This window comes from Oxyura jamaicensis, chromosome 13 (assembly GCF_011077185.1).
Source record: "Oxyura jamaicensis isolate SHBP4307 breed ruddy duck chromosome 13, BPBGC_Ojam_1.0, whole genome shotgun sequence".
Classification (NCBI taxonomy): domain Eukaryota; kingdom Metazoa; phylum Chordata; class Aves; order Anseriformes; family Anatidae; genus Oxyura; species Oxyura jamaicensis.
In genome coordinates this window covers 5,044,030-5,059,827 of record NC_048905.1, presented here as the reverse complement: position 1 = coordinate 5,059,827, position 15,798 = coordinate 5,044,030, and the positions used below count along the sequence as shown (strand labels likewise).

The 15,798-nt window shown below is 34.0% G+C and overlaps 1 protein-coding gene across 1 annotated transcript in view; it reads right to left on the bottom strand.

The window, feature by feature from the left end:
• The window catches only part of DOCK2 (dedicator of cytokinesis 2), a 188,221-nt gene that overhangs the window by 30,391 nt on the left and 142,032 nt on the right, over nucleotides 1-15,798 (bottom strand). Inside the window, exons 31-34 of the mRNA XM_035338697.1 lie at nucleotides 15,316-15,416; nucleotides 15,154-15,212; nucleotides 12,487-12,635; nucleotides 4,112-4,197 (exon numbers count right to left, since the gene is read on the bottom strand). Coding sequence (XP_035194588.1) covers nucleotides 4,112-4,197; nucleotides 12,487-12,635; nucleotides 15,154-15,212; nucleotides 15,316-15,416 — 395 coding nt within the window. The remainder of the gene's footprint in view (nucleotides 1-4,111; nucleotides 4,198-12,486; nucleotides 12,636-15,153; nucleotides 15,213-15,315; nucleotides 15,417-15,798) is intronic.

Here is a 15,798-nt window from a genome sequence, read left to right as displayed (position 1 = left end):
GGCAAACATAGTATTAGAGCTACAGCAACTGCAGACTGCATTGTAAATTCCCTTTGAGGGCTGATAATTTAGGCATCCAGAGACATACAAGGTGATATATATGTATTCATTTTTACTGTCCAACAATTACTGCAAATTCAAGGCAATACCCACAATTCCAGAATCAAGTAAAATTGCACCTGTGGTATAACATGAATTCAGTTCTCTTCAGTGCCATGCTATGGAAATAAATATTAGACTTCACTTTCCTTGGCTACCATGCACAATAAAATACAATCATTATTTCCTTCTCTTGGTATGGTTACTTGTTAGTAGAAAGTTTGAATCAACAAATTTTAAGTCTAAAAAGACATTCACTAACAAGACCACACCAAAGCAATTTGCCCCTTAGAAATAAGCAAAAGCAAACAAACTTTATGTGGGTTCAAAAATGCAGTTAGTCACCTTTTGATAAAAAATACAGGAAAGTCAGTTTTATACAATTGTCAGCAGATTCCTACTTACATTAACAAAATACTACATATATAAAATATAACAAAGTAAAGTACTAGACTGATTTAAGAGTATATCTAATTCCAAGTGTAGCTATTGACCTATACGTGTGTGTGTATATATATATTATATATGCAAAAAAGTAATTACTTGTATATCGGGCAAATATAATTAATAACATATCAAATGTTATTTCCTATGCACCTCTAAAAAAAACGGTAGGACCAAGATAGCAATTGCAAAACCCACCCTGAAACTATTCTGTGTGCTAAAGTTGAGCTGTTTCAGATATATTATCCTGGCCTCTTAGTTTTTTCTCAATTTGTATGCAAATTCACTTAATAATTTATGATTAATTTTTAAAGAAACACTCTCTTAATTTTTAACTTTCATTATAAAGTTTTTAGTTTCAATTAATCACAAAAATAAGTTTCTACTCCTCAGAATCACATTAACTTTCTTCAGAAACTACATATTCATAATACCTTTGGCTGCAAAGAAACCCTCCAAGCTTGGGGGGTTTCAGCAAAGTACCCAGTCTCAAAGTTCTCACTCCGAATAAAAACACAACTAACGTTTATTCCTTTCCAAAGGAAAGGTCCAAAGGTTGAAAATAGAGTTATTTTCCCAAAACAGAGTGTGTGTACGTGTGCCTGAAAAAAACATTTATATTGTACAAGATGTGAAAGACAAAGACTAACAGCCTGAAGCAATAACTGAAAGAATTAAATTACTGAAACATGGCTTTTGATATTAAACATACAGCAAACTTAACTGTGCTTAACTGGATGTTAAAGAATCTGAAGACTTGAAAACCAATAAAATAGGCTGGAGCATGTTAAATGGTATTTGTGGAAAAGAAAGTAAGAAGGCCTCAAATTTATAGAGAAGACTGGAATACTACACTGGATGAATTATTTTATATACGTACGTATCAGAAACTGGGTAAAATGCTAACAAGGGCAAGTACAGTCACCTACATTAGTAACTAAAACAAGTCAGGATTCATTATCTGAGCCTGAGGAGAAGCTTGATTCTCCTCCATTTCCTTTAATGGGGTAGCCTTGTCTACTCTGCTAATTAACAACATCTTCTCATCTGTTCCATATTATCCCAGCTCTTCCATGCTGTTGGCTGAGACAGCATTCATTAGGAGAGGACATAATTCTGTCATTATGCATGCTAGACTTTAGAACTATGTATAACAGCAAGGATTGCTGTTTAGATTTCTGCTGACCCTGTTTAATTTAATAGGCATTGGCAAGTTTGCAGCAACCAACTAGTGTGGGTAAGTGCTGGTTGCACAGGTAAGCACCAGAATACAGCTATTGGCTCACCTAAATATCTGCATTTAGGTGACAACTGCAACTGTGCACAGTTACAGGAAATTAGTTGATGAAAATAAGACCAAAGGAAAAAATCTGGAGCACAATTTAACTGGATCTCTATTCAGTTGGGACAGGCAGATGGGGACAGAGGGCTGAAGAAAGTGTGAAGGAAGAAAAATAAAAATGACTAGAGGTAACAGGGTCCTACCACAGACAGGTCACCAGCCTTTGTTTCAACTGTCCCTCTACATACATCATTAGAGAACTTCAAGGATGAAACAAAAAATCTAAAGATAATATAAAGTGGCATCTTTAGACTTGGAAATCTTTAAGTGTCTTGATGTATTGTAGAGTGTGAGAGAGTACAGTGAAAAAAAATGACAGAAAAATTGTTAAAAGTTAAGTCAAAGGGAAAGAAAGGTACCCTGGAAAACCAGGAAGATCAAATGTTATGTAGTATAGCTGATGAGACTAATTAACTGCATTGCTGCAAGATGGGATTTATCTGGATAGGTACCAGTTCTCTAGAAAAATAATTGAAAGCAAGAGTAAACTGAAAACATTGCAAACAATGTAACACATGAGAGGTGAATGAATATTTTTCTCTTAGCATTTCTAACATCTCAGTTTGAATACCTTCTCCAGCTTTAAGGTAGTGTAGTATTTCAAAATAGCTGTAAAGATAGTAGGAATGTGCAGAAAACATGGCATACGATAAATTGAAATATTGGGGCTGTTAACCCTAAAGAGAAGAGTAACGGAAACTTGACAGCAACCTTCCATTCTTTTAAAATCTTCTATGAAGAAAACCAGAATAAATGATTCGTTATGTGGGTAAAACAAGAAATAACTGGCTTAAACTGAGGCAAGGAAGATTTAGTATAGATGTCCGGAAGAAAACTTACTAGCAGCAAGAAAACCTAAGCACTGCAATAAATGCCCACTGTGTCTACTGAATCCCCAGTATTAGAGATGATGAATTGTACTGACAGTTTAGGCAGGCAGCATAGTTCAGCCTTTGCAGCAACTATCTATTTTCAGGCCTCTTCTAGGTCGTACCAAGAGCTAGTCTGAACATCTCCTAGGACTGGCAGCCAAACAGTAAACATTCAAAAATAAAGCAGTTTATTGCTCTCAGTTTATGTAGTCATTGCATAATAGGAAGTGAAAATGACATTTTTAAAACTTCATCTTTCCCTGCTAACATACAAGTTTCAATGAAGTTTTCTGTAGCTTAAAAATATTACTGTTTTCAAGCCTGCCTCTCTATACTTTGTCTCATCATAGGAGGGAAGCTAAACTAACAAGTATTTAAATGGTGTTTGACTCAAATGATGTTTGATTTAAATGGAGATTCTAATTTGAATATAATTAAATATTATTTACATAGTATTTACACATTGATTGCTCATATAGTAGAGTATTCTTTACAAGCTTATGTTTTCCTTAAAAACAGATTTTTTCTATTGTGGCATACACAGGAATTTCATGCTTCACAGGAACTGGGATGCAATTTGCAAAGACTGCTATGCCCCCACACAAAAATACAATACATACAAAGTAGCAGACTGAGAGAGAGCATCAAAACCACACAGCCAATGCTACAAAGCCTATGTCTAGTTTCTGATGTAGCAAAAGTGCTATAGCATTTTTAAACTTATAACTAGTTAGGTCATTGGTGCTTGAAAAAGTGTGTGAGGAGTTAGACTGCTACAGTCTGTAAGTCACAAAGCCAGGAACAAAGTCTCAGAGGTAGGCACAAAGGTACCACCACTGTCCCGCAAATTGCACATGCCTCTGCCTCTAATGAAGACAGCTACAATGTGTGAGAATAAAAACATAGACAGCCAAGATGAGGAGGAGGCGCTATATCAGCTTTTAGAACTTCTTCAAAACATTTTTATTAAATCATATCCCTTTACAATATCTAGACATTGAGAAAGCAAGACAGACTGATCAAAAGGCTCTTTTCTTATTAGTGCAACCTAAAAACAAGGAAGGCTACAATCAAAAATGGGGAAAGTAAAAAGTTTGGATTATCTTTGCTTTGTTGGGTAGAGAAAATAAAGTTAAGTATAATTTCATAATGTAAGTGGAACACAAAATACCGAAAAACAATTATGCAAACAGTTTTAATGGGCAAAACTACAATTCAAACCAGGTTTAGTGAAACAGTCCCTTGATGAAAAACCTCTTAGATTTTACTTTATTATAAAGAAATTCATCAATTTGAGAAGAAGGAACAGTAAGATAACACATTCTGAAGACATTTGCAGTCATCCACTACTTACATTGACTCAAACAACTGCATGTAGTGTTCATCTCCACGTCCTCCTTCCACCTCATGGTCCAACTTCAAAATGATTTCATTTTCAAACTAAGAAAGAAAAAAAAAAAAAAAATCAAAACCGAGCAAGTATCTGGAGATGAAACATATTGCAAAATGGTATCAGAAGAATATGTTTGTGTAGCTATAACACATATCTGGAAACTAATGGTAACTTGCAAAACTGTTGTTACAAGTATGTATTCAAATTGTCAGTGCTGATGGCTTGGCACCTCTTCAGTGCCATTAACCCCAACAAATTCTCTGGAGAATTTCTAGGTCAGCAATACTCCATTACCTCTTAAATAAACATGAAGTACATGTCAGATCATATTTAAACCCAGCACTTTGCAGGATCACACTTGAATTACATAAAGACTTAAAAATGTCATTGTGCCGTTGCAATAGGAATATAAAATTATGATTTGTCAGTTCAAAGCACTTGCAATATGTTATACACAGGAAATTGCCTTATCATTTTGAAAGGGTTAATCCAATCTAACATGTTCAGATGATATTTGTAATCAGTTTTTCAGGCCTTTACCATATTTTATGCAGACTGCATTCAAGTCCAGGTAATGAAAACCATGGAAACTACAATATATTCATATAGTTTGTGTGTTTGTTTTTCCCTCTCCAAGTACGTTACTAAAACATTAGGATGTGCATGCTCATGTTATCAAAAAGCTATTTATGTATCATACTTGCAACAGAGATACAAAAGATGATTTATTTATTTATTACATATAAAATGAAAAATACCAAGGTATTATTTATTTATTTGTTGGAAGTTATTTATGTAAATTGTCAATGTACTGGGAGATGGTTTAAGAAAAATATACCCCCATTAATAAACTCTGGTGTAGACCCGTGCATTTTAGACCAAATTAGTGGGTGTACTGTCCTACCGGTGTCCTTCAGACATGATCTAAAACAATTTAGAAAAACAAAGTGCTCCAAAGAACTGATTTTGAAATAACATGTTAACTGTGGAAAACAGAAGACTAATTAAAAGTAATGTAATATAGAAATACTACACAGCAGAAGATAATTTAGTTCAATAAGCTTAGCAAAAAGAAATACTAACATGAAAGTGTTGTAGGCTTTATGTCACTTAAAACAATGATAATAAAAATCACTAAAAGGCAGTCAGTCCATTTGCATAATTTCTCCCAAGCTTCAAATATTGTCCTGTAAAATATATCAGGACAAATATTGTCCTGATATATTTTTGCCCCTGCAGGCTGGAAACCCAGCACAAATAATAAGTACCTCACCAAAGGAAATCCCCTTCCAGGCAGAACCATTCTTCTATTAACCAATTTCCAACTGGCTCTAACTACAAAGGTTTTATACTTTTTATACTTTCTGGTTACCTAAGTTGGTTTGACCTTGTTCTGTGCTTAGCCTTCACTGAATACCTTCATTGCTTCTAAGCCCCTTTTCTGACTTTTCTTTGACTCTTCATTCTTTGACATCTTTCTGGCTTGTTATCTTAAAGCCTGACAATTTATAAAAGCTTTCCAAGATTCATCACCTTGATTCATAGGCTGTACTTTCAGCACTGCTGAAAATCTGCATATACCAATTCACTATACTGCCATTTCATTTGGATATGCGCTCTGAAATGAAGTGCAATAGATGAATCTCAAAGTCTTACTGCAGCTAAGTCATTCCTTGTTCTTAGCCAACTAATTGTATGTTCAGGTATAATATGAGAAATCAACTTGATATAGATTTGTAAAGAAATTGCACAATTAGAGAATTACAAATTTATAATGTCTTTGAAACACTCCTAAAAACTTTTCTGATGTGGCTTTAATTGTCCTCTTGACACCACGTCTTATTCCACATCCCCATATTTTAACTAAAATTTTTGAATATCATATGAATAAATTACTTAGATCTGGCAAATATATTTTTTGTTGTTGTTTCTAATATTTTGTGTAGGTATTGTACATTTTGCATTGTTAAATGCAGTGTGTTAAGGCAGCAGAAAGGAAGACTGCTCATTTATGTTTGTTCTGTTGCACTATAAGTCACTAAGTGCACTATAACTAGTGATAAAAAAAAAAAAAAAAAAAAAAAAGATAGCTAGTGCTCTGAGAGTAAGCATGCAAGCTCAGATGTGAAATTTCTTCTAAAGATGTAGCACAGGAAAGACAAGAGTGAGGGAAGGATGCAGAAGAGCACAGATTAGAAAAAAAATGAGAGAATCCATGAGCTCATTTGAAGCTGAAAGCACATCTAAAAAAGACTTCTCTTGGTACTAAAGAAATTTTTGCATTCCAGTAAAATTTAGCCTCAGATATAAGAAGCCTTTGGTGTCCTTTCACATAGCATTTTCAAGAAAAATGGGAAAGATCTACCACAAAGTTCTAGACAAGACATTAACCCATCAAGAGCCACAGAGAAACGAACAAGCAGACAAACAAAAAATTACAAAATTAGAGCTATATTGAAATCAATCTCTGTTGCTCTATGTAGATAAAATGATAAAAAAGCATTGTGTCAGAGAATTCTCTACTGTGCGGACACAGAAAATTATTCAAGAACAAGATTTTTGGCATATAAATAATTCTGTTTTGTCCCAGTATTTCAGTGTAATTGAGACCTTTGACAGATGAGGATCCGGATCATCCCTTAAGAGAACTGGGAGCTTTTCATGGTAGAGAGAAATGCTACAGTGTTTTACATGTGATGCTATCACTTGACCACAAGGCTAGATATTTTTCCTCACTTAAATATATCATTCTCAAAACATTCAGTTCTTGCCAAAGTAGCTAAGCCCAAGGCTTAGCAATCATGATGGCCAAGTATTCCCAATTTTTTCTCCATAATATTATGTATCCTTCATTTTTGTCCTGAGATGCAGTTGAATGGGACCAGCCAATAGCAAAGATCATTTATTCCAGAAAATAATCCAATCAAGTGATTGTGCCCTTAAAATCAAGATGTAAGAAAATGTTAAAACAACAGCTTAAAAAAGAAAGAGACGTATAAACTACATAATATGTAAAAATCTCTACTGGAACATCCTTAGAACTGCCCCTGAGGGCAACATAAGAAAATCCACTCTATTCACATTAAATTTTCAGCTAATGAAAAAATATTCCATGCTCACCAGCTATTTACTGTAAAAAATTCTCAGGTTTCCCCTCCTCACAGCAATGCATATAATCCCATGCTGAGACGGTTGAACTATCAGGATTACTCAACCTGTATACATCAAAATGACAGCAAGAAGCCATGCATCCAGCCTGACATCTGCTGGGTCATCCTGATTCTGCAAACTGCTGTGGGGACAGAAGACTGGTTGTTGCTTCTTTCAAGGAGCTTTGAAAGAATGTGTTGAGTGGCCTGACTTCTACATTCATCACACAAAAAGCAAAAAATGAAGAGCAGAAAATTAGGCTACACTCCTTTTTTGCTAATGGTGTGGGGGAAGGAGCAAGTTCAACCACTACATATTTATCAGACCAAAGAAAACCAACAAAGTCACAGCTGTAAACATGTGAATCCAAAATTGTGCATTCCGTACCTAATGTAGCCACCTGATAGACATGCTTTAAATAGAAATATTTGAATACTTCACAAGGAGTTGATGTGATACACAAGAACTTGGATACATGCTGCGTAGTACATGCTATATACAATGGCACTGACAACTTTGCCAACTCAGCACCACATGCAGCATATTTTGAGATGACTGAGTACAAAAGTAATATTCATGAAAATATGAATAACATCATTTTAAATGCACTGTTTTATGAAATAGTTAAAATAGCATGGAAGTCTGAATGAAGGAAGTAGAGGAAGGAGAAAAGCGAGAATATATGTTTCTATTTTTTTTATCAGTGAGATGCTTACATATAAAAAAGGTCATTGCTGAATGTGAATGTATGCAAACATGCATACTACGCATAGGAGAAATGTTAATAGCAGTATAGGACTAACTCCAGTAGAACTGAGCACCACATAGCCATCCAATATTTCAACAAAAGTTGGCAGCAATATATTTAATCTCTGTGGCATACTGAAAAGACGACAATGCTTCCAAAATAATTAATGACTTCAGATCTCAGAGACTTAAGAATTACTAATCATAAGTTTTTCAGAGAAAATTAAAAATTGCTTACTGGAAACAGCAGTATCGTATAAGATTTTCTGATTTTATCTGATTTAAGTAGAAAAGGATTACTACATTAGTACTCTTTCTGCATATTTTTTTTTAATAGGTGCATCAAGTAAGAGGGAATCTTATTTACTCTTGAGAGGCCACAAAGAGTTCTGGTTTGCTAGGAGGACTAATATGCTATGATCCAGAACAATTCTTTGTTCTCTCTGTTATTTGGAGGTTTTGCTACTCTAATAGTAGCTCTTTTCTGTAATTAGAATCCAAATTAAAGATTGCCAGAGGAACAGTACATACCATACCAATACTAGAGAATAAAGAGCTATCGTTTAAATATAGCAGAGGTATAGAGAAACAGCACAGAAAGAAAATTACTTTGGCTGGTCCAGGCTGAAAAAGTAGTTTAAAGGGCTCAGAATTCATTTTTATGTATTAATGTTTATTTGTCTATTAGTATGGGTAAAGTAGATACACAACAGTTTGAGGACAAGGCAGTATTAACACAAAACATCCAATCCCATCATTCTGTAGAGCTCAAGTCTGTGGACTTACTGCAGTAATACAGAAACCTGTGAATACAATGCAAGTCAAGCACTGGTTAAAAATTATCCACCTCTAAATCTTTCCTAGTACTTATTCAGCAGGCAGGGTATTGATGACTGCTCTAAGACGCAATGATTTCACAGATTTGGGACCTGAACAAAAACCTCTTCCTAAGCATCTTTCTGGCAGTTTCTCAACAAGCTGGGGTATAGGAGAAAAAAAAAAAAAAAAAAAAAAAAAAGAGCAAGCTTGTTTCTTGAACCAAAATAAATAAAAAAGCTGGCAGAAATATAGAAGAATATTTTAATGAACCTGTGCCATAATTGAGCCCTGGTAGGGATATTTTTCTTCTAACTTAAGTAGTGTGCCTAATTGTAATTGGCATTAACTACATTAATGATGCTTTAAGACCACGTGCTTATCTACCTAGTAGACCAAAGAAATTCCTGCAGCTTTGAACACTCTTCAAAGCCAACTACACAACATCTTCATTTTTTCTACATGGATCTGTCTGAAGCGCCAAGCCATCTAAACTTGGTTTCTGATAGTGGAATGATCTCACTTTCCTCTGAAATCCTTGGATGTAAATAAAATATCAAGAAATGAGAATAAGAAATATGGGTATTTAAAGCAATTATAAAGCACACGTCAGAGGAGCTTGTTGAAAACACATTTACTAATTTATTAACATTTCACAGATGTTATTTCAGAAAATTACATGATTTCAACATGCCATGTCACTAAGACTAAACACTTAACCACTAAATCTATCAAAAAATACATAAGCCCAAGTACACGTCATTGGTCAGCATTATTTGCTCTTTTCAACCAAGGTCAGGAAGGAAAGTAATTATGGAATACCGCCCCAGATGGTTTCAGCAATTGGAAGAAACCAAGGCAGATATTAAAGTGAAAACCAAAGACAAACAGAATGATTTATTTGTACAGAAATATAAACACGGATGAATTAATCTTTCCTAAGCCAAGTTAAAATCCTTAACGTAACTTGAATCCACATTTATTTCAATGATAATTTCATCTAATCTGAAAAGAGCTAGTCTCCCCCCCCCCTTTTTTTTTTTTTTTTTTTTTTTTTTTAAGGTAAGCTTTTTTTTTTAGCTTCTAGCCTCAAATTATCAGTTAGAGAGAACAGAAGTAGTTTGCTTGATGACGTGCCTTGCTTTGGGAAGTCTTGACAAGATGTATAACCTGATCTATAAAGGAAAGATGGGTAAGAATAATTTGGAGGATGGAATTCTTTTAACATCATGTGCTCAACCAATAGGCAACTGGCTTTCCTCTGTACATAAAGGAGATGATATATCTGAAGGACTAATTCTATCCACTGACACCTAATGCAAGTTGAATAAATCACCTTTCTAAGACTCCTAGCTCTCTGATCTAATGACAGACAGAGCTTGCATGCCTACAATTAGATATTAAATTCTCCCTCCCTACATCTTTAAAAGTAAAATTACAAACTTAAATAATATATTAAATAAATTTGGGTGAACAGAAGTTACAAAACAAAGGATTGAGAAGAAAATGTCTTGGCATGCCATATGTGCTTCATTTAATGAAAGCACATATCCCCAGAGATAGGGGGAGAGAGAGGGAGAGAGACAGAAGGAGGAAGGGATGGAAGAGGGAGAGAGAGTAGTATGCCATTCTTGAGATAACCAGATGTGGAATTTTGCTTTCTCTGGGATTAGTTATTTTCTGGAAATAGTGAAAATAAATGAAACTACTGATAAGTTTAAATAGCTTTATATCTTTACCTCATTTGTTGTGAACTTTTTGAAAAGAGTCTGATCAATAAACACACATATACGGTATACATAAAACAAGAAATGGTCTCTTGAGCTAGTACTAACCTAACACATAGGTACACACAGAAAGGAGTGCTGTCACACACATCTCAGCATAGGACCACAACTAATGAAATCAATCTTTTGGGGAAAGCTTATTAAATGATGTGGCAGATAGAAGACAAGCTCTAGTTCCACTGCCAGTACAGACTACAAGTAAAGGTGTCTCTGTGTTTTTTTCTCCTCTTTCTCATCAGAAAAAAAAGTTCAACACAATTATGTTTTAACGGAAGGCAATGTTGATCTGAAACTTCATCATACAGAAGAAATTTTAGAGAAATTATTTTAATTACCTCACCCAAATGGTGAGAGAATAAATACCACAATTTTGACCAACTAAATCTGAAACAGATTATAATCCAATGACACTCTACAGTTATATTATGAAATCATTTTAGTGTCATCTGATAGAACTATTCTTACACTAATAAAATGAATGTTCCTGTTCCTCAGCACTGAAGAATTATCACTTGAAATTTATTTATATTAGCATTAGGAGTGATTAAAGTATCTAGCATCTGCCAGGCTCTTAAACTATTGTTCTTGCTAATCAGTCAGTTTGACAGATAAATTTCCATGATTTTGGTCTGTATTTCTACATCCCTCCCAAGAGATGAAGTATAAGGCAAGAAGCGGGAAAATATTTTTGAGAAGTCAAATACAGAACTATTAGGACATGTATAGAACAGATGCAGAAATGCAAAGTGTTTTCTAATCTTGGCCCTGAATCAAAAGCTTTGCTCTCTGAAATACAGACCAAAACACAATTCCATATGCTAGTTTGTTCCACACTTAACTGACACAGAAATGCCCCACGTGTAGAGTATTAAACATTAGCTGGGTATAAGTGACATATTTATATCTACTTTCCTACTAATGTCCAAAATTATAACTTTTTGTCACTTACTGTTACACGGATTGTTCTGAATTCGTTATTTGTGCAGCTACAGAGCCTGAAGCTCCAGGTTAAATTTTACTGTGAAAGGCAGTGTGCAAACTCAGAAGAAAAGAAATCCATACCCAAAGACTCTGCAGAGAATGGAAAAGTCAGCTAGGAGAGAAACTGACAAATGCTAACTGTCCAAATTCACATATTAAGCAGTGGAAAGAGATCTAGACCACACTCCCAAGTGCCCTATTCCACCATCCTATTTCTTTTCTGTCAAAAATATGCAATGTTTGTGATTTTAAAATCACAAGTGATTTTTTTTTCCCCTAAAATTCCTGTAGAAAACATTTTTGGAATGTCAGTTCTTCACAGGGGTTATTTTTCACAAAGTACTTATTTTAAAAAGTTTATATGAAAGTCTAATAATGTGCAATTCATTTAAAACTACTTGCTGCAGCTTCTGTCAGGCACTCCTTATTAAGAGTTTAAAATTTTGTTGTGTAAAGATCTGTGTTACAAACAGGAATCATGAAAAATTTAAACAAGAAGGTTACCCTGGAAATCATTTAATTCTACCTATTATTTAACTGAGGATTGACTTCAATGTAATGTCTTGCCACTCGGGACATTGTTCAGTAAAATTTTGAAATTTCTGATGACGATTCTCTAAACTCTCTGGGCTCTTGTCCAGTGTATTATTGCTATCATTATAAAAGATGTTTTTCTCAATTCCAACTAATCCACTTTGGAAAGCCTAACTTGGCTCGTGCAAGAGCTCTTCCTTTTGTTCTCAATATTTTGAATTTTAATTTCTCTAAACAGAGAAACCCACACAACAAATATTTCCAGATATAAACTGGCTACATGACATTTTTTCAAAAAAATCACATTATATTTGTGATTACCTTTTTGAATTCGCCTGTCCTTTGATATTCACACAGCATCATGTCAAAGAAAATCGGGATCGTGGCTTTTCGTAGTTCAACCTCTGGAATAAGTGTCATTTCCAGGATGGGTCCAACCATCCCCGGAATAAAGCAAATTTTATTCTGGCCTAAAATAGAATGACACATTAGATATTTGAGAGGAGAGGAAAAAATGTTTAGCAAAAAAACATTTAAGGGCATGCAATCATTTAAAGCATTTTTTTTTTTTTTAACTGCCTATGGCAATAACAGCCTTAGAACTTAATCTCTACCCCTTTTCAAAAGCTAAAAAAACGTTAATAAATATACTCTCATTCCAAGATGCCAGAATTCAATGCCAGAAATATAAATGTATACCAGCCGAGTTGAGATTTTGTATGAACATTTTGGTTTTTCACTGCTAAACATCCTCTTTTAAATTCTTTGAGTGGAAAGTAATTTAAAAAACAAACAAAAAGATACTAGGAATCCTTCAAATTATCTCAGCTAGAGAGCTTTAAATGTGATGCCACAGTGTAAAAAAAAAAAAAAAGAAGAAGAAGAGAGAGATGTGGATTAGACCATCATCAAAATCCAATGATCTGTCTCAGAATGTCTGCCTGAAGCTTACAAGGAAATTAAAATATTCTCACAAACATATATGACTGGACTTATTCCATAAATAAAAGTAATCTAATTCTTCCCTCACATGGGTGCCATAATATGGTGATTTTAAGCATAACTTAACAATGACGTCAATTGTTTTATGTAACATTATTTTTTCTTTCAGTCATACTGATAAAAAATATTATTAATCCTAGTACAATCAATAATGTCAATAAGATGGAAAATAACCTTATGACAACTGAATGACTTCTAATACTTTACAGGTATATGTAATTTTTGAAAACCACAGAAATTCATGTATTGTGTACTATTCCTTCACCTGCAAAAATAATCTCCAACAAAATCCTCTTATATGAGTAAAAAAAAAAGGGCAGAAGTCTTAAGCTAAATGATAGCAATATCCATTGCCTGACCAAGACTCATCTTAAAAACAAAAAATGACCTTAGAACATGACTGTCTGGACAGGGAAAAATAAATATTTTGAAAAACTTATTTGCTTTTCAGAGATCAACAGTAACATCTCAAACATCACAATGACTAAATGGACAAAGGAAGATCATCTGCCTCAAAGAACAAGGCGATGTATAATTTCATGCATTTGTCTGCATCAATCTTGCTGTAAACCTCCAGCATGGTTTATACTCAAGACACTGTACTGCTTTTCAGAATGCAGACTCCTTTTTATTAAAGCTATAGAAAAAGCCTGCTTTTTTTTTTTTTTTTTTTTTTTTTAATATCCCGTTGTTTTGAAGTAACATTTCTTTGCAACAAATATGTTATATCAGGCAGACAGGTATGTGTACTGCCCAATACTGTATTTATGAATAAAATAATAAATTATATGGAAAAGGAAAACATACAATGCACTATCCACATGAATTCCGTATGCTGATTTCTTTATGAAATTAGCTGTATACATGCTCCAACCTGAAGAACCGTCTATCTGTGGTAACACTGACACTATTAGACTGGACATTCCATTCTGGTATAAATTTCAGAACAGTTTTGTACTCTCTAAAATAGTGTCTTTGAAAGATTTTTTCCTCAATGCATCTTGAATATTTCTTGTTAGCACTGCTGTTCTTGGCACAATCAATAAAAAATTTATTGCAAGAAAACAGGAAGTTAAATCTCCCCTGCCTGCCTGAGAGAAGATAAGGTTCAAGTTCATCCTAAAAATCAGTCAGAAACAGCATCTTCAACTTCCTACATAATATCTTCAACTGTTGTGTTATGATTTCCACCAAGGGGGCAATAAATTGGATACTTTTTCAGCCTATCCTCTTGTCAAAAGAGAATTTCCTGTTTAATGGAAATCAGAATTATTATTATTACTTGCCTAAAAACTGAAATGGATGAGCTCTTAATCAGTGTGCATACAGAAAGACTACCAGGTAAAAACCTGGTTCACCTGTATACAGTTATCTGCTTAGTTGGTCCTTAAGATCTATAAAGTAAGTAATGGAGTTCTCAACATCCCTCATATTCTGCTTATGGTACTTTGTTCAGGATAAATCATGCCTTCCCTTTAACCTCCAGCCAACCACTTTAAATCTTGCTTATTCCTTCCCCTTTGCATCCAACCAGCCACTTTAAATCTTGCCTTGTATTCATGAAGGTGACCCTTTGACAGGATGTAACAAGAGCTCTAATTGTTTGACATTTTAATTTCAAAGAACTTACTATATAATCAGCAACCAAAAAAGACGTTTGTCATTGGCTAACTTTAAGATACACACACTTAACATGAATCAGGAGCAACCTACTCCAGGAGAATTTACCTGGTTCTCAATTACAGCAAAATAAAGTTCAGCCATCTTTGAAATTTGAGAGAAGTTTGGGAGTTCTTGTGATAATAATTAATAGACAATACTCACACAGTATCTTGTGTGAGTACCAAGCTTAGTCAAGAGAGTGAAAACATCTTATAGTGTCAAATTCCACAAATCTTTACAAAAGCATTTCACATCATATATTTTTCAGCAAAACATGCAATATGCTACGCATTTGGTTGTAATTAAGTTCACTTGCCTACTCACCAAGTTTGTACCACATATCACGGATAGCAAAGCCAATTAAACGCCTCATATCTCCATATCTAGGAAAAAAAAAAAAAAAAAGTATATCATCTTTATGCTAATCTTTATCATCATTTTATTAAAAAATTAAAGATAAATGATGAAGTATATATTTTTGCTTACTTGTTCTGGATTTTGTTGTATTTTGCATGAGAAAAGTTTTCTAGTTGTAGTGAATCTTGGGTAATAAAAGCCACAGCCAAATGAAAATAGTTGTTCCACAGCTGTAAATTAAATATAAGGAATTTATAATGGTTTTGAGCAAAGCCAAGAAATACTAAATCACACATAATACTGAATAATTTATGAAACCAAATGATGCAAACACTTAGAGATTTTTATACTATGCAAAGTTGTACATCATTAGTATTATGCAATTAGCAGAAATGCAAGAAAGTTGAATTTTAATAACCACTACTACACATTTGCTCTTGATAGTACAGCAGCTGAATAAATATTGCTAAAATACATTTATATGAGATTCATTAGCTAACAACATTAAACCATGAACCACAGCAGAAGTGGAATACATTACAAGCAAGTGAATCTTAACAACTCGGACCTAAAGGCACCCAATGAAATTACACTTTGTTTGACACCTACTTC